Genomic DNA, 23,164 nt, shown 5'->3' with positions numbered 1-23,164 from the left:
ACCCTAAATTGATTTGGGGAAAATCAAATTCTCTCACCCATGTGTGAATTCTGCTCGACCCATGCCCTGTTGCTGTTCCCTCTGCTCCTCCTCAGCTTGAACTGCTCCCAATTGCGTCTACTGATGCCCTAGCTTTTCTCTTTCTTATTTGTAGCACTTAGGGTTGATGCTAAGAACAAGAGAGGGAAATACTAGGGAGCTGGATGATGGTGATGGCTCTGATTTGGTCGGGAGAATGGAGATGGTGAAGCTCGAGGTGGTGATGGAAGAGATGGTGGTGGCAGTGGAGTTGCAGGCGGTATGGTGGTAGGACTGTGGAGTTTTTGGGGAAGATGAGAAGAAGAACCCGATGGAGAAGAAGGGTCTGTTTGGTTGGGTAATAGGGTTCGGTGACTAGGGTGTTAGACGGACGTATCAAAGGTTGATGCTCAGCGAAGCGAAAGCGTAGGATGAAAAGATGATGGAATGATCCAACGGCGCGATAGGAACGACCGTTGGATGATGAGATACAACAAAACTGACGGCTTCAGATGGAGTTAGGTACTATAGTGTTTGACAGGAGCTTCGGATTTTGATACACAATGATGAGGCGACCGTTGGATGACAAGATGGATCCAATCTGACGGCTCTCATGGAAATGGGTATGGATAATGGAAATGGATTTGGGTAAGGGTTTTGGGTCTTGGGTATGCCAAGCCCATATCTTCTTTAAGAACAATTCTTCCTCTTCAAGCCCACTTCTAGTTGATCCGGCTCTTGCAAACATCATTCTTCGCTTCCTCCTAGCGAGAGTCTTTGCCGTTCCTTTGCTCTTTTCGCTCCGTGAGATAACCAGGCTTTATTTAGTACCTAAAAATGCAAAATTAATTAAGAAAAGTATTTATTCTTGAAAACAACGAAAACACAGAATATGGGATAAAATGTAGAATTAATGCACAAAAGATGATTTAAATGCCAAGAAAAATATATAGAAATATGCACTTTTTAGCACTCATCAGGTGGCAGTATCAAAGACGGGTAAAAGAACTCGAGCTTCATCGAGCGCTGAAGCTGCTCCAACTGAAGCTGCTCCAACTGAAGGTGCTCAAACCCGTGGTCGTGCAGGACTGGGAGGTAGTCACGGTCGTAAAGTAAATAAGAGCAGATAAATAACAATGATTTGTGTGGTACATTCGAAAATTTTGGTAACTAAGTTAGACAAGTTCAAATGACAATGATTTGTGTGGTACATTCAAAAATTTTGTTTACTGAGTTACCTTCCGATTATTTGAAGTTCAAAATTTGAAAAGTATCAGTTTTTCCCAAATTCTGATTTTTGGGCCATCGTTCATTCGGAACCTTACAAAAAATATTATCCTCCGAATATTACAAGTTTAAAACAAACCATGCCATGGCTCTAGGTGGTTCCAACGTCCAATATAGAAGGTTAGACACCCCATATTCGGAAGTTCTGGTAACTGAGTTACCTTCCGATTATTTGAAGTTCAAAATTTGAAAAGTATCAGTTTTTCCCAAATTCTGATTTTTGGGCCATCGTTCATTCGGAACCTTACAAAAAAAATTATCCTCCGAATATTACAAGTTCAAAACAAACCATGCCATGGCTCTAGGTGGTTCCAAGGGCCAATATAGAAGGTTAGACACCCCATATTCGGAAGTTCTGGTAACTGAGTTACCTTCCGATTATTTGAAGTTCAAAATTTGAAAAGTATCAGTTTTTCCCAAATTCTGATTTTTGGGCCATCGTTCATTCGGAACCTTACAAAAAAAATTATCCTCCGAATATTACAAGTTCAAAACAAACCATGCCATGGCTCTAGGTGGTTCCAAGGGCCAATATAGAAGGTTAGACACCCCATATTCGGAAGTTCTGGTAACTGAGTTACCTTCCGATTATTTGAAGTTCAAAATTTGAAAAGTATCAGTTTTTCCCAAATTCTGATTTTTGGGCCATCGTTCATTCGGAGCTTTACAAAAACAATTATCCTGCGAATATTACAAGTTCAAAACAAACCATGCCATGGCTCCAGGTGGTTCCAAGGGCCAATATAGAAGGTTAGACACCCCATATTCGGAAGTTCTGGTAACTGAGTTACCTTCCGATTATTTGAAGTTCAAAATTTGAAAAGTATCCGTTTTTCCCAAATTCTGATTTTTGGGCCATCGTTCATTCGGAGCTTTACAAAAACAATTATCCTATGAATATTACAAGTTCAAAACAAACCATGCCATGGCTCTAGGTGGTTCCAACGGCCAATATAGAAGGTTAGACACCCCATATTCGGAAGTTCTGGTAACTGAGTTACCTTCCGATTATTTGAAGTTCATTCGGATCTTTACAAAAAAAATTATCCTCTGAATGTGTCATTCGGAGGGAATACGTGTATCGTTAGCAACCGATTGTAGTGCATCATTGGTACGAAACCTCAACGGCCATATTTTCAGAAACCTCAACGGCCATATTTTCAAAAATTAGAGCCGTTGAAACTCTAATCTATATAAGGAGGGTAACCCCTCTCAGTTATTATTGAGTAAAAAATCAGAATGAAAAACATTTTCAATGGCAAGTCCATCATCAATCGATAACATACTTCGAAGATGCAAGCGAACAACTACATCAATTGCAACAATGGAAGAAGAAATACAAAAAAGGAACAAACAACCCAAAAAAATTCAACCATCGTTAGTGGCAACGAAGGAGGAGGAAGAGGAAATCAAGGCTAAGAAGCGAGGTAAAGAACAATTCCATCATAGAGAAAGATTAAAATAAGTTGACGAAGAGACCGAATGGATAAAAATTATTACATTGTGAAAGATCTACCCAAAGAACAGCAGGACGATCGTATATTTTGGATTAACGTTTCATTGGGTCCTTTTGTTGGTAAGTACAAGAAGCCACGCCACAATTATGAACCATCCCATGTTTCTTCAAGGGTGCACCATGTTATAAAATTTTGCACCGAGTACAACCGTATTCTTGCTAGGCACAGAGACGACAGGTTTGCGGCACAAGATGCTTATTCCAAGTGGAGAGCAGAGTCGTTTCTACATTTCGAAGCCGCATTGATTGTTGCATCTCAGACTGGGAAAAAAGAATAACATTTGATGTTTGAGTGCTGTAAATTCAAAATTTTAATATTAATCGGTTGTTTGATAAAATATGGAATTCCCGAATATGATTAATCGTATTGAAGTGTTATAATACTGTCCTCGTTCTTGAAGTTACGATATTCATATGTCCATGCAAACACAAACCTTTCCTTAATCGTTAACCATTGTTTTTTACAATACTCAACCGGTTTTGGGTAGTCCGTGCCGTATTCATCCTCAAATTTCTTCAAGTTACATTCGTAAATTTCCTCGGTCATTGACCAAACGATATTGTCCCATGCTTTCATGAACATTTTCCAAATAATTCCATCCTCCTTCCACTTTTCTTCAAATAGCCTATCCTCTTCCTTACGTTCTTCCACGGTTAATTTACTAATGCGCTCATCCTCTTCCTTTGAACTCTTGGTACCCTTCCTCGGTCTTTTAGCTTGGAAATGATGATGGCAATTGGTTTTGAGATTGCATTGAATGTGCCACGTACATTGCAAGTTTTGGGCTTCCGGAAACACTACCGCTATTGCATGCATTAAGGCTTGATCGTTATCCGTTACAATAACCCTTGGAAAATTATCACCGTTATAAATGGACCTCAACGTCTCCAACATCCAAATGAAACTCACATTATTCTCATGATCCATTAAACCCCATGCAATCGTAAACGTGTTTTTGTCCGAAGTATGGAAAGCAATGTTCAACAACGGCATGTTATACTTGTTTGTCTTATAAGTAGCATCTATCACCAAAATTTGATGAAAGCATTAATCCAATTGGATCATTTCGGGATGTGCCAAGAAAATACGAACCACTATACCATCATTTTCTTCCCTTCTCAAGGTGTAGCCGTGTAACTCCGCTAACCACTCCGATTGTTGCATGACCGTTCTACCATCCCATTCAGTCCTTTTGATCGTAGCTAGGGCCGACTTAATTGTAGACAGAGAAGACAAGTTTTCGGGGTCGTCCGCCTTTATTTTACTTAAGATCGCACTCGTTTTTTGGATCCGCATAGACCTCACCGTCTGCATTTGATGTGGTTTTAACTTGGCAACCATTACATGTCCAATTAAATCCAACGGATCATCATGATTGTGACAACCGTTATCAACTTTATACATTTTATACTCTTTACCTTTAATACCATCGGGCTTATAGAAGACAATCTTAAATGGGCATCCTATCTTCTTGGTATTGCTTCGGTATTTCCTATTCGTCTTCCGTACGTACTTACTATTCTTTCCCTCGTGACTCTTTCGCGTCCCACCTCGCTCGCAAATCATTTCAAATCGAGTGTCACTAACATGATTATTTTGAACTACCACGCACATGTTATCTTTTGCCTTGTTCATAAGCCATTCATTTTCCTCCTTCTTACTTCCAAATGTCTAAACGTGCATAAAACAAAACAAATCTAATAAGCATAACCATTTAACATATAAATTTTGAAAAAAAAAGTAGTAATGAGTATACCAAATCGTTTTTATAGTATAGGGAAGTGTCGGGCCTCAAATAGAAATCATCAACAAACTCTTCAATGGCCTGCATATGAAAGCAACAAATTATTATACAATAATCGGAGGTTATTAAATAATTCAAACTGCCGAATATACTATATTCGGAATCCTATCGGTTATCCAAAACACCCGATTTATGCAAATGAATGTACACATTTTACTGAGTGCAAAAAAAGATATAATCGGAAGCTAAATATATAGTAAAACAGCCGAATATAAATAACCGGGAGATAACTTTAATCGATAAACATCCGATTTTCAAGTTTTCGGAAATTTTATTTTGATGCCACTGTTATATTCGGCAGTCAAATAATGTTAAACTATTACCGATTGTAAAGGATAAGAATACTGAGTTTTGAAAATTTTTGAGGAATTCGTTTTTGCGGCCATTCGGGGATAAATAACTCTACATAACTACCAAATGTAGATTTTTTTGGAAAACCAGTTTGGGGTTTTTTCTCATATTCGGCAGTAAACTACTATCTTGGAACTACCGAATATACATATTTGGTACTCAGTGTGTTATATTCGTAAGTTTATTCGAGAAATTATCTACCGAATCTGGGTAGTTCATGGCATTCAATGCATGCAATAATCGGTTTTTCTTGTTTACAAAAGCACACAAACGCATGAAAATCGAGTATTTGAGTTTCTTAACACAATACCTGTGTTTCAATATCAGGCGATTCTCCATTTTCTTCCATGAAAGCGTCGTCTAGGTTTTCCTCTCCACAAAAGTTTGGATCATTCAACATATACCCCAAATCGTCTTCTCTAAACGGTCGTGAACCCTCAACATTTTGTTCTTCGCCATGATTCTCACCTTCTTCTTCATATCCATCCATTTTTGTAGTGATAAAATGGGTTTTCCCTTTTTTCCTTCACATTCTTCTCTATAACTCTAACAACTCAAAAATGAAAAAGAAATGAAAAAAATGAAACAGAAATCATTCTAATACTGCACCGACTACAATCGGAAGTCTGGGTAATATTTTGGCTTCCGATTACAATCGGAGGATAACAATGTTATCATATCCTCCGAATATATAAAGGTAATTTCGCCATTACGAATTACGCGAGATAAGGGCTGGCTACATTTTCCCTTTGGGTGACCTATTTTGTTTTATTGTTGGCCCCTAAATTCTTTTGAGTGGCCCCTAAAAACGCCAGGCTTTTTATTCTCTCTTTTATTTTCAGAGAGATGTTCGAAGAAAAACCGAGAACCCCTCGATTCAGTAACCCAGAGATCATAACCTCCTCTCAGAATCGAACCCAGATATCTCTTCAGATTTCCTAATTAAATCAAAAACTTAATTTCAGTATAATCAAAGCCCAAAAATCTCGATCTATTCTCAAAAATCTAAGAAATTTCTAAAACTAGAAAATCAATTTTGTTCCAGAAATTCAAAATTAATTCATTTGATAGCTGATTGCTTTCGTTGATTATCATCAGGTATAAACCATTATCTTTTCACTTTTTTTTCAATATAAATCCATTTTTTCCGTTTTTCTTATTGATTTCTTTGTCATTTTTTCCCGATGACCGATTCTCTTTTTCATCTCCATCATCATCTCGATTTATCTAATCGGAAGTTAACGATTTCATTTTATCTTTACTTTAATTTTCTTCTCATATTCATCTCCATCTCGATTTGATCTCACAATATCATATTCAAAATTCAATCTAGGGTTTCATTTTTCAATTCGTTTTCGATTTTCAGTAGCTATGGAAGAAGTATTGAAAAGGAGAAGCCACTAGCGAAGATAAAACCAGATGAAGTTTCTGGAAACTACGCAGAAACGATCAAGAAGATGATTCTTGAATCTAATTTCAGTATTCTCCGGGAGATGACGGATCAATTAGATGAAGACATTGCTGGTCTCTTTTATGCCGATCATTCTAAATATATGACAAGGTAATTACTAGATCATGACGAGGGCGCGGAATTCCAGTGTGTGAATCTTGTTTTGTGTGTATTGGTTATAAGGTGTTTGATTATTTGGTTCACTGAGATGAATTGATTATATTGTTGTTGTTAGTGGTCCAGTGGTTGTTATGGTTTTGGAAAAAGAGGATGTCGTTGTTGATTGACGGGGGTTGATTGGACCGACAAATGCAAGTAAAGCGAAGGTCCTCCAATCATGGGTGTTCTCATGCAATTCCCGATTTCACCTATACATAGTCCCGAAAGTTTGAGCTCTCTGACATTGCTGGTCGCGTTGTTGAATTCAGGCAGGCTCCTTAGCAACGAGGATTTAACAGCACCAGCTCTCGCTCTTTTACTAGTATTTCGTACCGAGGCATCTTATTCGAGTTTTGAAGAAGGGAGGAAGGCTTGTACTAAAGTCATTGCTGGGACAAGTGAGTTTGCGCGACAAGTCGTTTCCAGTATTGGTATGAGTGACGATGATACAAATACAACCATAAAGCATTGATGAGGTACATAATGACATTTCCAGTTGCCCTCAAGGTTTCTTTCTTATAATTTAGTCTTTCATTTCACTTACTCCATTACTACTGTTTTTAGACTTTCTATGTGTGGGTAGGTTAAATATTTCATTTGAAACATGTCTACGATCAATGATATTTTTATTTTTCTATTGTTTGATGCATTGTCATATTATTTATGGCTCAGATTTTGTAAAAGATCTGCAACATCTGCTTGACGAGGATGATCTGGATGTCATTTTTGGTGCACCTCATAGACCTTGTTGCATGAACAAAAAGGTGAAAGAAAGAAGAAGAAGAATAAGTAGAAAAAGAAGTGAAATAGAGGTATAAATGCTAAGCTTTAACCCTTGCAACAACATTAGTCTCTTCTCGCCCATTCTCATTGTACAAAGCTGTGGCCTGTGGGTGGGGACCGTGGGGTATGATAGGCGAGGGATATACTTTTAAATTCGTAAACAATTATATTTATTATGCCACATCACTGACCATCTTAATAATTTCATGGCAGCAAATATTGTTACCCTTTTTTATTATTACTGTATCTGTTATTACGTTTCTTCAACCCAAAAAACCAGTTCAGTTTGAGTTTGAGACTCCGTGACGGTGGGTGGTTTCCAATTTGAAAAAGCAAAAATCAACCGATCCTAGAGTTCAATCTGATCTGTTCACGTTTCTTTTATCAGGTAACACTGCAAATTCCGTACTTTCGATGAAGTTTGTGATGATGTTTTTTGTTTTATTTGTAATCAACTTAGGGTAATTTTCAGGATATACTTTTTTTTTTGCAGTCACATGCTTTTCTAATTAAAGCATTTCTGGTCACTCTGTATGTATTTTGATTGGTTTGGGATTGTTATTATGCAAATCCAGTAAATCCCGAAAGTTTGAGCTCTCTGACATTGCTGGTCGCATTGTTGAATTCATGCAGGTCCTTAGATTTTCTTCTATGTTTTTTTCCCCATTGAAATAACATCGTTGGAGCATTAGCTTTATACACAAAATGACTCTTCATACATGGCTGCCTGCAATGCTGATCAACATAGAAGTCAGTTTATTCAGCAGAAGTTAGAAAACTGTGGTACATAAGAAAAGGCATCAGTTTTTCAAGAAGTTCTTCCCCATGCTTCTAAACTAATGACCGATGTGTTTGGAAATTACGTTATTCAAAAGGTATGAATGGTCAAATCTAGAGCTTTTCCATTTTTCTTTAAAATAGTCTCTCTTCACTGTTTTGGTATCTCTCGTGCCTTTCTTGAGTAAATTAGGCACTCAGTTTCATAATGGATTTGTACTTTTATTTTAGGGGGCTTTACTGATTATATTGTTCGGAATTCACTTATGCAGTTTTTTGAGCATGTAAGTGCTGAGCAGAGAAAGCAACTTCCAAAGCAAGTTGTTGGCCACATTTTTCCTTTAAGTCTTCAGATGTATGGATGTCGTGTAATCCAAAAGGTACGTACACAAATATTGGTATTGCAGAAATGCTCTTGTACATTAAATCATGAAATGAAAGCATCATCCGTTGGTCCAGCTATTATAAATTTATTTTCTAGTGAAGACTATGTTTGATCTTCTGGGTACTTGAATACTGCTGTTCTCGACACTAATTTTATACCCCTTGGCCCTTGCTCCTTGACTATCCGGAACTAGTACTTGTTTGAGATGCCTGAAGATATTTTTCGATTGAGGAGAGGGTTTCGTGGATTATATCAATTAGATTTGAAGATGTCAGAAGATGGGTGATTTCACTTTTCATTGGAATACTAATCATGGTGGATGCAATTATGCAGGCACTTGAAGTTATTAAGCTTGATCAAAAAACACAGCTTTTCGGTATGTTTGCCTTTTATAGGAAGATGCTGAACTTATGTCCAAGTTGGGGTTTGGTGCTTACCGCTTTTCGTTATCATGGTCTCGTATTTTTCCTGGTATTCGATCTGCTGCCATGTCAAATTCAAAAGTTGCTTACTGTTGTATTATGAGATGTTTACAGTAAAAGAATCTCACTCTCTTTCGTTTCATTATTCAACTATTGCCACACTTTATGAAACTAATTATGGGTCACTTTCTGTAAGCACAGATGGTTTGGGAACGAAAGTCAATGAGGAAGGAATTCCCTACTACAATAATATCATCAATGCTCTGCTTGATAAAGGTCATTATTTATAACTTGACTATCCCTTCTATTGATGATTAAACTTTGCCTAGTTGAATATGTTTTGTTCTGCAGGTTTGCAGCCATACTTAACATTATATTATTGGGATCTACCTAACCATCTTCAAGAGTCATTGGGAGGGTGGTTTTCCGACAAAATTGTGCAAGTTTGACAATAAATCTTATTGCTGCGTTGTATATCACATTCGGTGTAGCTTGTCAACTAATGAGTGGATGCCATACTTTATTTGAAATAAAATCGCAATTATAGTCACGTATAGGCTTAGTGCATTCAAAATTGAGGCTAAAACCAACTTGTCTGATATCCATGTGCAGCGTAATAGGTGGATCTTTAATTATTGCTGGACTGGATACGATAACTTGAGCATCTTAAAGAGAGAGATAGGAAGCCATTGCGCTAATCAGTCATGTGAATCGGGACGTAGAACCTCTTCTCCACAGAGATTTACCGCTGAACAATGGTTCGTACTAGAATAATGGTGCTAATAGAGGTAAGAACTGTCGGTGGGTTGGTAAGGTCATGTTAGTTCGTGTCATGTCGAACTTCATATTCTAATGTCAGTGGTTGTGTATAGAATTCCCATGGTTTATTACCAGAACAACTATATGTTCATATGGAAAATTTGGTCTTTTAGCTGATCTACAATGGCATATTTAGGTACAAAAAAATCTGCCGGAATTATTGTCGGAATTTACTTCTCTTTACCTGAATTATCGTCGGATTCTTTTTTACCTGTAAATGTGTTTGCAACGTATATAAGTGTTACTCAAATTAGAGGTATACGTTGCCTAAATTTTGTAAATGTTGCACAAATTAAAGAATCTGTTGCTCAACAAATGTTGGAAAACCGGTTGACCAACGTTTTTATGCGTTGCACAAATTAATTTTCCCAACGGATGTTGGCGTTGTACAAAAATTTGCTACGCCATCTTTCCAACTTATGTACGCGTTGATGAAATTCACTGCAACACGTATATGCGTTGCAAATCAGATGTTTTGGTGTACTAGCTGTAAGAGCTTGTAAGGTTGTTGGAGCATTAGTCATCCCAAAGAGCATCACTCTGAACTCATAGTGGCTTTCATGTGTTCTAAAAGCTGTCTTATGGATATCTGGTCCGTACATCATTATCTGATGATAACCAGACCTAATTAAGATCAAGCTTGGTGAAGACTAATGCCTCCTTCAACTCATCTAATTACTCATCAATAACTGAAATTCGGAACTTATCCTTTATGCTGATATCATTTAACGGTCTGTAATCAATACAGAACCTCCATGAGCTATCCTTCTTCTTTACAAAGAGAATTGGTGAAGCAAAGAGGCTGTGACTGGATTGGATGATTCCAGATTTCATCATTTCTTGTACCAATGTTTCTATTACCCCTTTCTGCACATATGGACATCTGTAGGGCCGTTGTTTTGGAGGGACTGAATTGGGTTTCAATGGAATAGAATAATCAAGGTTCCTTGCAGAGCGTGTCTTGGGTTCATTGAAAACATCTTCATATTCTAGGAGAAGATCTTCGATGGTGGGGGTATGGATTATGTAGTGGGTGTTGCTAAGATTGAAAAGAAGTGACCAACTAGGCCATGAGTATTTTTCTTGAAGAACTTCTTAACTGCCTTGGTGTTTATCATCTTCAATGCAGTTTTTTCCCTTTCTCCAGTTAGAGTAATATTCTTTCCTAGGTGTTTAAAACTGTTGCTGAGATTCTCAAAATTAAATAAGACATCCCCAAGAGTTCTAAGCCAGTTATCCCCTAAAACCATGTCACAACCTCCAAGAGGCAATAACCTTAAATCAATACTGAATTTGCTGCCTTGCATTGACCATTGTAGCTTCTTGGATACCCCAAAACTGTTAGAGCATTGCTCGGTCGAAGTCGCATGCGTTGCTATCTCAAGCATGTTTGTCAATGTTAGTGATCAAAATTATAAGTCTTGATTTCTAGCATATTTGTAGATGTCTAGGACTAGGACATAGATAGTGTAGTTGAGCTTAAATCTCTCGACGTTCATCTCTTGAAGACGAATAACTACTAAGGGGAGCTTGTGGAACTTCTTCGACAAAAGGTATGTGGAGACTTGAACTTATCTATCACTTGGAAAGTCTATTTCTACTATCTTCTATATTGAGACATAAGTCGTGTTACGATATAGTTTTCTCTATACACACTAGTATAGCACCCATGCGCGATGCGCCTGCCAGTACATTCGTTTCGTAATTCTGTTGTCGTTGTGCCGTTATCAACGGTCTGAGTCAACACTCGGTCAACAGTCAACGCCAAGTGGTGAAAACTCATTTCATGTTAATGTGCAAAATAATCACAACTAAACTTGAATTTTTCATTTAATAATAATTTTTCAATCATAATGTTTTACATAAATAATGTGTATTTTGTAACTCGTACTTTTCTAAGATAGAAAGACTTCCTTATACACCACATTTTTCGTGTACGTTCCTTTCTTCTTTGCAACGATGCCTTTAGTGACTAATACTTTCGTGTTGCTACTTGATACTCCTCTCGAGAGAGCAACATACAGCTGATCGTGGCTGAATACATGCTCAGGAAAAAAAAATACCCGTGTTTTCAATCGTTTTCCCTTGCGCCTTGTTGACTGTAAAGGTGAAACACAAACGGACCGGAAACTGTTTACATTTAAACTTCTATGGGAGCTTTAAATTCTCAGGTGGCTCCAATGGCATCCTGTGAATAAAAACTCGTGTACCTATGTAATCCCCACTAATAATTACAGCATCAATACAGTTTGGGAAGAACTCTTTGATTATTAACCTGGTACCATTACATAGACCATTTTTTGCATCAACATTCCGCAACAACATAATAGGAGCACCGATCTTCAATTTTAAGATGTGTGATGGCAAACCCCCAGGATCAATGTTGTTCAGGTATTCTTGTTGGTAAAGACCGTGAGTATCGTCGTCCACAGGATCAAATGAGTAGAATAAAACCTCTTCTCCAGGAAAGATGCTAAATACTCGGTCAGTAAGCTTCTCGACGCACTCATTCAATGGTGTGATCAATGCACTATTGACCATGTAGTCTACGTCTCTGGCATTTTCTACCAAGTTTGGAAATGTAACATCTATAAGCTGAGCCAAAGAAGCATCACTAACCCATGGTATGACCATCTCTTCCGGAACCTTTATCCTCTCATTAGCAATGCAAGGTTCATCCCCGTCACCAACACGAATCAAAAACTCAGAATAAGATGCATCCTCGGCTGCACGCATATTCTTCTTCAGATGCAAAACATGTACATTTTCCCACAAATGTGACCTGTTAAGAATGTAATGTAACTCAATATCATTTCACATTATCCGCTTAAAAGTTAATTAAGTACCAGAGTTTAAGAAACACTAAGTATCACATATCAATATAAAATATATTTTTTTATCTTAAAAGAAACAAAAATGCAATGTACCTGCTAAGACATGCATCGACTGTCTGTCCCCTTGTACTCCTTGGAATCACTGGTAGTACTTTGCGGAAATCACCTCCCATGATCAGAATCTTTCCACCAAATGGTTCTTCAATCCCTGTGATATCTCTCATCGTCCGATCAAATGCTTCTAAAGAGTAGGGATGCGCCATCGTAGCTTCATCCCACATAAGGACGATACCATGCCTCAAAAGTTTAGCTTCCTCGGTTTGTTTCTTCGTACGACACGTTGAAGTTGATGTCGGTGTCATCGGAAGCTGAAACCTTGAGTGTGCTGTCCTCCCACCAGGTAGCATAGTAGCAGCTATTCCTGACGTGGTTGTTGCTAACGCAATACCACCATTTTTCCTGACAGTCGCCAGAATAGCACGACAGAGATAGGTCTTCCCAGTACCTCCCGGACCATCTATGAAGAAGACTTTACTTTCCTTTCTCTCAATTGCTTCCATGATTGTCTTGTAGGCCCTAGACTGGTCTTCATTCAACTTTTGGACAGAAGACAGGTCTTCGTCGGATATAGAAATCGACAACTCCTCTTGAATCAGACTCGAAATCTCAACTTCCTCACCCAATGTGCCAACAATCGGCGGTAGATCATACATGGATATGTCTTTATCGTGCTGCTTTAAGTATCAAATTCAACTCACGAAGAAGACGATCTGATAAGAATGTCGAGCTTGTATTGCTTGAACTCGAGTAATCCTCGACCATGCTGTTGAAAAATTCATCCCATAATTCTCTCACGCCCGTCGGATTACAAAAGTGCAAGATGGAGGCGAATTGTCTTCTCAGAGCATACGTCATCTTGACTGTTGCTGCTTCAGCCAAAGACGCTCTCGCATTCTGATCATTCTCTAAGAATCCCAGCTTTTCGGCAGCTCTCTTGAATATACGACATCTCTCTCCATTAACAAGCAATAGATCATCAAAAGAAGTCAGGCCTCTAACGTGGTTCAGAATGTGCCTTAAGAACCGCGCCTCTCATGCACATGAAGGTATTGTATAAACCCTCCCTATCGCCTTTTGTGTACTTCGTCTCCTTATCCATTCTTTTGTTTTTGTATCCCAACAGTAGCATTCTGGAAATTCACGGTATAACAACTTTCTCGCTCGAGGATCGCGAGCATTTGTCACGAAGAACCCTGTCAAAGTTGTTCTCAAATTCCTTTCATCGGACAAAATTTCATCTAACGTTTAATAATCATAGTACCTGACTCTCTGTTGGTTAGGAAGGTGTATTTGTAATCTCACTACCGAAGGATAGACCTTGTAAAGAGGAAAGCTAAAGATCTTCCACATTGCCTCTTGGGCACAAACTCATCTTGCATTTTTACCTTGTTATCTCGTCATGGTCTACTGGTTGTACTCCAAAAGATACATAATTCGGACCCTTATACACATACTTGTAAAGATACTTAACACTCTCCACACTACTATAAATTTATACGTTTATATGACAATCATACTTTTGTAATAACCAAGGGTTACAAGGCACGACCATCCTATTATCAACTACAAAATGTTCACTCTTGTGTATGCATTGCCCATCATTACGTCTCCTGTAAACAGGGTATGCGTCTTTTCCTTGCACAGTACACTCGGAAAACTCTTTTGGAAAGTTTCTCTTACATTTACCATCTCTCATGCACTTACTACTACATGGACCGTGAATCATCCACTTTTTCACACATTCGTGTAGTTCTGGCTCTTCCTCAGGGTCAGGTATTTCTGCTCTCACTATCTTGTCATAATCATCGGGACCTTGTAATTTGTCCTCGTCCCTCAATATAATTAACATATGAACATGAGGAAGACCCCTTTTCTGAAACTCAACAATATGCACATGGGCAGCTACTCTGCCAAATATTTACTTGGTAAAAAGATCTTCTTTGATCTCTTCGAGCTTTTCACGAAACACCCTTGTAGTCAGATCGAGTCTATCCGATGCAGATTGACCCGGTCCTAGGTTGGACACGATCTCATCCCAGAGTGGGTTGCAAGTCATTGTAATGAACAAATCGGGCTTACCGTACTTTTGCACCAGTGCCATTGCATCCTGATACCACTGGTACATGTCACGGGGGATGCCCAGGTATGAGGAAGGAAGCACTTTCCTTTGACCAAAATTCTCTGTCATGCAAAAAAAAAACAGATTTCAAGGAAGTACTTACCTTTTTAAGTGTCTGAAGTCATCCTATAACATTTCACAGTAAATATCCAGAGATAAAGAATAAAATGAATGTATTTATGCTTAATTGGCACTGGGCCAAAAAAGAAAGTCACTATCTATTAACTTACTTGCACTGGTTTCGCCCGCCGTTCGTGCATCTTGTAGACCTTGATGCAATTCAGCTCTTATCTCTTCTTGATGATTAGATAACCATCTAAGTCTAGGTAAATCAATCTTCACCCAGTTATCCACAGCATATTGTTGTAGTAGTCTTTCACCTCGAAGAAGAAGCGACGCGTCATTACTTCGTATCTATCAAACATTAGCGGCAACAAATATATAAATTATCTATATTATTTGTGTCAACATAGTATGTGTAAGTTCAACTGTAAAGTGTAATTGTTAAACATTTATATCATATATACCTGTAGCATGTAGGAGTAGTACTCAAGGCATGTAAACTCTCTGCCGTTCTCATCCATACTATTCTGGTCCCATCCATAACTCTCATATGGCAACAAAAGTGGATGCTGGAGAGGATCATAACAACCCGATGTTTCTTGGATAAATAACAACTTTCCTTCCATTGTTCGTACTACAATGTCTCGCTCTCCAGGTTTAGTAGACCCATCTCCTTCGACTACAATTGCGGCAACTTGTGAGGCAGTTGGAAGCATGTACTTCTTTTCGGTCGCAGGTTGTTCTTTAATAACCAATCCACATCTTTGTATGTCTTCTCGTTGTGCAAGCGGCCTGATTACATGCACGAAGCTATTACGTGTATCCAGAATTATCCTCAACTTCTCCATCACTTCTCGGTTTAGATCGGCACCACCTTCTTCCATCCTCCAATCAATATCGTTATCTGTATCATAAATATATATCTGTATCTGGGACGAACTGTTCTTGGAGGGTCTGTTTCATTTTCAACCACGGGAGGTAGAAGACTGCCTATTTTATGATAGATATCACCTTGAACAAGAAACGTATACACACCTTCTCTATTATCAGCTAATTCCCTGTCATAATTCACCCCAATTGATGTTAATGAGAAACACTGATTGTGGCGTCGTATGTACCTCCGAAAGTGTACCCCAACTTCAGTTTGATCTTCATACATCTCCAGAAGTTCAATAGGGGGTGGAACTAAACGTTAAAACAACATTCCCATCTGAACAACAAAAACCTTTTGGTTCACGATAAAAAATCATCGCTTGGCACTTTGGACATATGCTTGGCGTTGGCAGATGGAACTTCTTGAATCCAACTTTATAGGTAATGCCTCTCGCACAATTCAAGAATGAGGATCTTCCTACAACACTTCGAGGCGGACGACCTCTCACTCTTCCGACTTGAGTTCCTTGTGGATTTGCTGCACATAAACACAAACAGGTCAAGATCTATATATACCTTTGTACGCACGTAATTGCATCAATTATGAAGTTTCATACTAAACTGAAGTACAAAAATAAACTCTACAAAAGTCAGATCCTTAATGGTTAAGACTCTTACCATTTGCATTCTGCGCGTTCTCTTGTTGGACTCTCCCCGTGATTCTTCGGCTTCTACGGAGTGTTATTTCAGTTGGTGCCTGCGAAGATTGTTGACGTTGTGCAAGGTCGCTAAGTCTGGGACTTCGACGAAGGATTACATTGGCTGCTGCCACTAAACTTGGTTGTCCAACCACAGGAATTTGTTGATTTGCTGTATCCAAGAAAGAATTGTGTCATCAATGTTATTACTTATTATCCATCGACTCACTGCATTTTTTCATTCTAGTGGATATTAATATGTACATAAATTGGCAACAAAGTGAAATACCAATATATTCTAGTTGACTCAATTAAACTTTTAAATTTTCATGGAAAAAAAAACAGTAAATCACCACTACCTCTATCAGTTTGGGAGGTAGATGTTGTAGATGTCGAAGCTCCGGTAGTAGTACTTGGTCCTGCTTCATCCTTTCTATCTCGGTTGAGGAACCTGGAGTTTCGACAAATATTTCTGAATCTGGTGGGGAGGGTACCCTCAACTTGATCAGGTTCACTTACAACAGTTTTAGCAGCAACTTCCACATTGACTTGCTCACACATCTCGTAATATTCGCCATCATCAGAGCCGCTATCACTATCATCTATTGACTTGTTGTTGTTGTTGTCTCTAGTACCAATAACTAACTTCCCTCCGTGTTTATGCCAGGAAAATAACTATTTGCTCGCCGTCGTTTCTGTCAATAAAAATATGGCAAACGTAGTTATGATTCATAAAGTCCACATACTTCTCTAATGAAAACTCTTTTAGGACAATCTTAAATCCAAGTTATGAATATTGAATTTCCCCTTCCTGTCATACAAAGAGAAGCATGGTACATTAATCTTTCCAACAGGTCGTCTATCTCATTTGATTTTGCATTCAGCAATTGAAACAACCTAAGTAGCATATGAAATAGTTCTAAAGATTAAATCATGGACATTTAATTTGCATAAGATTCTTACTTTTTTTTTGGTTGGTATCTACTGTATAATTTTATACAGATTAAATGAATGAACATTTGTAACAACTACACCATGTCCAACAAAATCACTGAAAATAAACGTTTTCTTTATCTAACTTATTAGATATTATGTTTGCTTATAACATCAAAGTTTATGAATTGAAATGTTCAAAAATTTCGTCCGTGTCGTCCAATTTTATGTTCAGGGAACAATCCAAACATCCGCAACAGAGATAATATGATCAAGATATATAGTGAACTACTTTCTGAAACATAATTCATAAATATAATTCAGAAACATGGAAAATTGTGAACTACGTTTCATAAGTACACATACCTGATATGGTGCAATTGATTTTCCCTTTTTCTTTCTTGATGTCTCTGCGGCTTCCTCATCTGCACGCTGAACTTGCTCTGAAATTCTAGGACTTCGACGTGGAATGAATCTCGCTGCATTATTTTGAGAGATATTAGTGCAACTTGTTCCAGTTTCCTGATGGTCATCTCTTTCTTTTTCGATATCCACTTGTTGACGCCATACTTGCTCTGAGATTCTTGGGCTTCGACGGGGAAGGACTACATTTGCAGCAGCTACTCTCATATGATAATTTGTACGCCGTTTTTCAAGCATCTGCTCTCTTTCATTCTTAGTCATTGAATTCCGTCTTGCCCTTTGTGCAGCACGGCGCCTTTCTTGCCTCACTAATTCTTGATCCCGAACTTGGCCAACAAATCTGGGACTTCGCCGGGGTATTAACCTTTCTTTTCCACTCCTATCTGGTTCACCAACATCATGTTGACCTTGAATATGGCCAACAAATCTGGGGCTTCGCCGGGGTACAAAGCTGTCTTTGCCACTCCTATCCGGTTCACCAATATCATCTTGACCTTGAATTTGGCCAACAAATCTGGGGCTTCGCCGGGGTACGAAGCTTTCTTTGCCACTGGATTCCACTCCTATCCAGTTCACCAACATCAGTTCTGATAGTATATTGTCCAGTTGCTGCATTAGAAAATTGATCATCACAAAAATCATAATCAGGTGCACCTAAATAGTAAACTCGGAGTCATAATCATTCCCAAAGACATACTTAGCAAACAATATTGATCACTGCATAAGCAAGCATTACAGGTTGTCAAATCATACATGAATTTGTTTCCATATACGCATCAAATGGTGATCAAAACATTTATCATTCTTGCTCAAGTATTCGAGTCGAACTGTATACCGTTTCCTTTTGATCTAATCACTTCCTAAAATTTCTCACCATTAGTGTGTTTCTGACATTCTTTGTTTGGACAGCCTGGGAAAGCTTACATTTCCCTGTCAACGGGTGGATGCAAGATGGGGTGAACTGGATTGCAGAGAGCGTGCATGCGATCTTGAAGGCGACCACAAACTTTGATAACCGAAATTCATGTATAATCTGAACAAATTACATCTCAAATCTAGATTATAAACTGAAGCACTCATATCAGGAACTAAATTAGTGAAGCCTGTGTGCCAAAATTTCTTTACATGACAAAACTCAGTCCAAACGATTGAGAGAAATGGTAACATATAGTCGTTTTAATTTCTACAGGGGACCATTCTTATTTGCGTTAAAATTTCTTGATCCCTTTGTGTTCAGAAAAATAATTTAAGGAGAAAACGATCGCACACATAAAGAAATGCGTTACCCACCAAAGAAAAAGGTAGACTACCGACGTTGAGCCTGTTCCAATCTTGGACTTTTGCGGGATCTGGAACCAGAGGCCTGGTTGCGCTCTTCTGAAGCATCATTAAGTGCTGGACTTTCACGTGGTCTCTTAATCGAGACATTGTCCAATCCCATTGAAGGAACTGTAAAGAAAGTGTAGAAATTAGCTCATAAAACAAAATAGTGTGTCCAGGAATTGTACAAATTGCTAAATCTGCTACAACTAACAGATCTCATGTGCAAAACCGAGCAAGCTAGAAACAAACTTTGGACCAAATACCCTATGTACTTGATACACCAGCAGGCTACACTTCTATAATTGACTAATGAACATAAACATCTGTGAAGGACTATCTTGAAGATACAAAAGTGCAGTCTTTAATAGTTTTCACAGTAATTCATTTGTTTAAAATATGATCTGGTGAAGACCCGTGAATGTGCAACGACACACTGCTCCCCCTTGCAAAGTTTAACGTGTAACTCTCCTATTTGCTAGAATGCACATTTTATTTGATCCATCGCAACTCAAACATTTCCTAACAAAATATTGATGACAATTAAAATTCTCACTGTAATAAAATTTCACATTCCTGTCGCAGGACATTAGCTAGAAATAAAGACCATAGCTCGTGAGAGCTAAAAGGATAAAATCAGCCAAAAGGACCCATAAAGACCCCACCAATACGCACCGATTCATAAGTTTGGTCAGCTAATATTGGTCAAGTAGTTATCATAGATTCGAATCTATGGCCTTATTTGTGCATCCAAGAAGAAGGACAAATAAAATTACAGTGTGCAAGTGCCCTCTAATAAGGGTATTCAGTCCTGCAGCAGCAGAAGTGTTAATCTTCGTGATGAAATACTGACCAGCACACTATGACTACCCACAAAATACTATCGCATGCATTTTAAGTGTGCTTCACTGATTTTCTCTCTGGGTATGGAAGGTACACTTGAATTTCTGCTTAAATAAAATTCATATGTTTGGTAATTTGCTCAGACTTTAATTCCCCTATGGATTTTGAATTCTTAATGTACTTTCTGTCACTACTATATTGGCCGGAGCTGCACATATAAGAGTAACCCTAGCAGTTGAAATTATACTATCAAAAGCAATCTTGATCTAAAAATTGGCCATAAACTAACCCTAGAATTTGAAATTAAACAATCAAAAGAAATTTTCATCCACAAATTCATGTCTGATACTTACTTGAGAAGTCTCTTCGAAGTTTCGGCATATTTTCTTGTTCACCTGCTACCAGCTTTGTCATGGGTGATTGGCGAGAGGGGTAAACACCCAAATCTTCGTTTTGCTGTATTTTTGTTTCCCTGATAGATTAAGTTAATCGAGGAGAACCAAGAGAAGGGATGTCTTCATAGATTTTTTGCTGAATTTCATAGTTAATCGAGGAGAATGAAGGGGATGGTTTCATGGTGAAGTCCCCAACTTCTGAATGAAGATGAAGAAGTTCGTCTTTTCTTTTGTGAACGAAGATGCGAAACCCAAAAAAAAAAAGAGAGAAAAAAGGAAAGGAAAAATTTGAAGGGGAAATGTCGATAGCAGGAGTCGAACACGGATTCCTTAAGTGGACGTTTTACATCGCCAACCTCTCAGTTTTTTCTTTTTACGTAATGTTTAGGGAGAAAATCAAAAATCCGGCGGGGTATTTTGGTCATGTGAAAAGGCTTCACCAAACAATTACCTCTTTTCTTTATATTATTAAGATTTGAGATTTCGAGCTGAGCATATCTCGCTTACATATTTCTCGAAATATGTGTTGGTAAGCTTTCGCTTCGACCAAGTTCATCTCATATCATGAGAAAATTGCCGAGTAACATCTTACATGGTTTGTGTGATACAATCATTTGGTGTAAGACTTGAAAGGTTTCAATAATGATTATTTCAATATCTTGAAAATTGCGTTGATGCAAATAGTGTGTGAAAACGACTATTGACATTATAAAAGAATGTTTCAACAATTGAAATAAAGAGTTGATGATGTAACCATCTGTGGATATAAGCATATATAGTGTGTTCGCACATTAGTGTATAAGTCCATAAACCGGAAGCCAAGAGTATGCATATGTGTGTATAGGAAATTGGTGAAGGAGACAGGTTAAGTATGCGTACCCGTACACGTACTGGCGGAAGTTCTCGAACCGAGAATTTCTGTTGAGTTTGGTTTTGGCAAAACTCTTAACTAGTCACCTTAATTATGCGTACCCGTACGCATACTGGTGGAAGTTTTTGAACCGAAAATTTCTGCTGAGTTTGGAAACTTTACAAACTCAAAACCGGTTGCTTAAGTACTCATACCCGTACGCATACTTAAGCTGGTTACTTTGTCAAATCGGTCAAGTCCATGAACTTAAACATTTAAATCATAAGGAATGCAATCTTTGCAAACCGTGGCTATAATGTTCATGATCGATTCAAGTGAATCAAACCGATTTGATTTCAATTGTGTTTTCTAACCAATTGAACAACTCTTTAACTAGTTTCATTTGATTCATTTGAACTAGTTATGGTTAAGATGAATAACGTTGATATGAGAGTAATCATATGGCTAACCTCGGGTAACTATTTGTGAACCAACATGGTGTACACGTTTAGGTACGGTTACATAAACCTAAATGATGGTACATTTCATTTGTGTGTAACAAGCTAAGTTCGATCTAACGGATGAAAGATATTAGCTTGGTTGAATCAGGTTTTTCATCTAAAGATGATTATTCAATGCTTTGTTACCAAGGTAGCTTGGATTGCAAACCCTTATTTGAAAACTATATAAAGGAGAACTCTAGCAACTGGGAAACCTAATCCCCACACCTCCTGTATGTTACTAGTTGCATAACTAGAGTCGATTCTCCTTTAACCTTAGGTTTCTTCTCGAGACCCTGTAGGTTAACGACTTGAAGACTTCATTGGGATTGTGAAGCCAGACCCAACTATTATCTTTGTAGTTACGTGATCTGATCTTGCTGTTTCTATCGTGTTGAGTGTAATTGAAATAATTGGCTCGAGATTTTATATCTCCGATAGGCAAGTGTTTGAGGGTGAAAACGATTTCTGCTGATTTCAGTAATTTCGGGTGTGTGAGTGAGAAACGAGTATAAAACCAAAACAATGTACTGCAAGGGAGTACTTTAGATTCGAGATATCAATCTGTACAAATCCGGCCTAAACCAAGAAATGGCCGTTCCAGACTTGCTTCGGTCATAAAGAGGAGGAGAAGGGTTGGTTTTGGGGAGGAAACCGAAGAGAATGTTGAGACCAGAATAGTTGATTCTGGAAGAGTAGTTGTTTTGTGACTTGTATCAGAAAGTGGGAAGCTAACAGATAGGAAAGCTAGCAAACGTTTTCTGAGTGTTATATGCTCCTGATAAGAACTTGTTGTTCGGTGGAAATAAGTAATTTCTTTTTATACAAGTTGAAGTGAAACGTGCTCTGGTCTCATCAAGAAATGGAAAATGGGTGAGTAAATGGGAGGAGGTGGTAACCGGTAACGCTTGGAATTGATGTTTCATAAAAGAAAGCGTTTCACCATTACTCCCTGTATTTACTAACCGCCTGATCCTTATGACACTTTCCTATAACGAGCGTAATGTACGCCGCACGCTGTAAACCGCCAAACCAATACCCAATGAGCATCCCCCAGTTTGTGACATGTGTTGATGTCTCGAGCGTTTTCGTGGAGAACATGTAGCATGTTGTTGTTGTTGTTTGGCAAGTTGATTTTGGGAGACTTGTTGGCTCGGTGGTAACCTTCAACGGTCGAGATTTTGCATCTTAAGAGGAAGGTAGCCGTTGATTATTGCAACCTTTCATTTGGTATCCAGTGGCATGAAAGTATGATCAGTATGGCTTTAATGTGGTCGAGTTTAGGAGCGACCAAAAGTTAGGGTTTTGGCTTTGTTTAGGCGCGACCAAACTAGGGCCAAAGGTTTCCATGCGTTAGCTGGTAACCTTGGACGGCTAAGATCTTCATCTTAGATGAAAAAGTGTCCGTAGATTGTTGCAGGCCTTCGTTTTGGTAGCCGTATATGGAAGGCCGACATGGTATGGTGCGACAAGGTGATTGG

The 23,164-nt window shown here is 38.3% G+C and overlaps 2 protein-coding genes across 6 annotated transcripts; one reads left to right on the top strand and one right to left on the bottom strand.

The window, feature by feature from the left end:
- The first annotated feature begins 5,869 nt into the window (after positions 1 to 5,869).
- On the top strand, positions 5,870 to 9,880 carry LOC113285456. Of its 5 annotated transcripts, none has more exons than XM_026534337.1 (10): positions 5,870 to 6,075; positions 6,344 to 6,538; positions 6,671 to 6,753; positions 6,856 to 7,062; positions 7,259 to 7,757; positions 8,003 to 8,244; positions 8,419 to 8,526; positions 8,865 to 9,002; positions 9,155 to 9,229; positions 9,566 to 9,880. In XM_026534337.1, exons 6-10 carry the CDS (start codon positions 8,209 to 8,211, stop codon positions 9,725 to 9,727), a joined length of 519 nt encoding a protein of 172 aa, XP_026390122.1. In that variant the 5' UTR covers positions 5,870 to 6,075; positions 6,344 to 6,538; positions 6,671 to 6,753; positions 6,856 to 7,062; positions 7,259 to 7,757; positions 8,003 to 8,208; the 3' UTR covers positions 9,728 to 9,880. The 5 variants fall into 5 exon arrangements, with proteins under 5 accessions (XP_026390122.1, XP_026390120.1, XP_026390119.1 ...); XM_026534335.1 differs by having other exon boundaries at positions 6,663 to 6,753; XM_026534334.1 differs by having other exon boundaries at positions 6,663 to 7,062.
- A 1,836-nt stretch (positions 9,881 to 11,716) lies between these two features.
- LOC113286979 (ATP-dependent DNA helicase PIF1-like) lies at positions 11,717 to 20,555 on the bottom strand. Its single transcript, XM_026535635.1, has 9 exons — positions 20,292 to 20,555; positions 19,066 to 19,224; positions 17,719 to 18,384; positions 16,779 to 17,114; positions 16,400 to 16,591; positions 15,313 to 16,259; positions 15,016 to 15,199; positions 12,700 to 14,847; positions 11,717 to 12,554 (listed from the first exon to the last, which is right to left on the bottom strand). The coding sequence occupies exons 8-9, from the start codon at positions 13,317 to 13,319 to the stop codon at positions 11,921 to 11,923; spliced, it is 1,254 nt and encodes a 417-aa protein (XP_026391420.1). The 5' UTR covers positions 13,320 to 14,847; positions 15,016 to 15,199; positions 15,313 to 16,259; positions 16,400 to 16,591; positions 16,779 to 17,114; positions 17,719 to 18,384; positions 19,066 to 19,224; positions 20,292 to 20,555; the 3' UTR covers positions 11,717 to 11,920.
- Positions 20,556 to 23,164: the final 2,609 nt, after the last annotated feature.

Source organism: Papaver somniferum, chromosome 6 (assembly GCF_003573695.1).
Source record: "Papaver somniferum cultivar HN1 chromosome 6, ASM357369v1, whole genome shotgun sequence".
Lineage (NCBI taxonomy): Eukaryota > Viridiplantae > Streptophyta > Magnoliopsida > Ranunculales > Papaveraceae > Papaver > Papaver somniferum.
This window is presented reverse-complemented; position numbering and strand designations above follow the sequence as displayed.

Coding starts and splice junctions, on each gene's coding strand:
- LOC113285456 (XM_026534337.1), top strand. CDS start 8,209: ATGACCGATGTGTTTGGAAATTACGTTATTCAAAAG. Junction 8,245..8,418: donor GAAATTACGTTATTCAAAAG/GTATGAATGGTC, acceptor TCACTTATGCAG/TTTTTTGAGCATGTAAGTGC. Junction 8,527..8,864: donor GATGTCGTGTAATCCAAAAG/GTACGTACACAA, acceptor GCAATTATGCAG/GCACTTGAAGTTATTAAGCT.
- LOC113286979 (XM_026535635.1), bottom strand. CDS start 13,319: ATGTATGATCTACCGCCGATTGTTGGCACATTGGGTGAGGAAGTTGAG. Junction 12,555..12,699: donor GTCGATGCATGTCTTAGCAG/GTACATTGCATT, acceptor CATTCTTAACAG/GTCACATTTGTGGGAAAATG.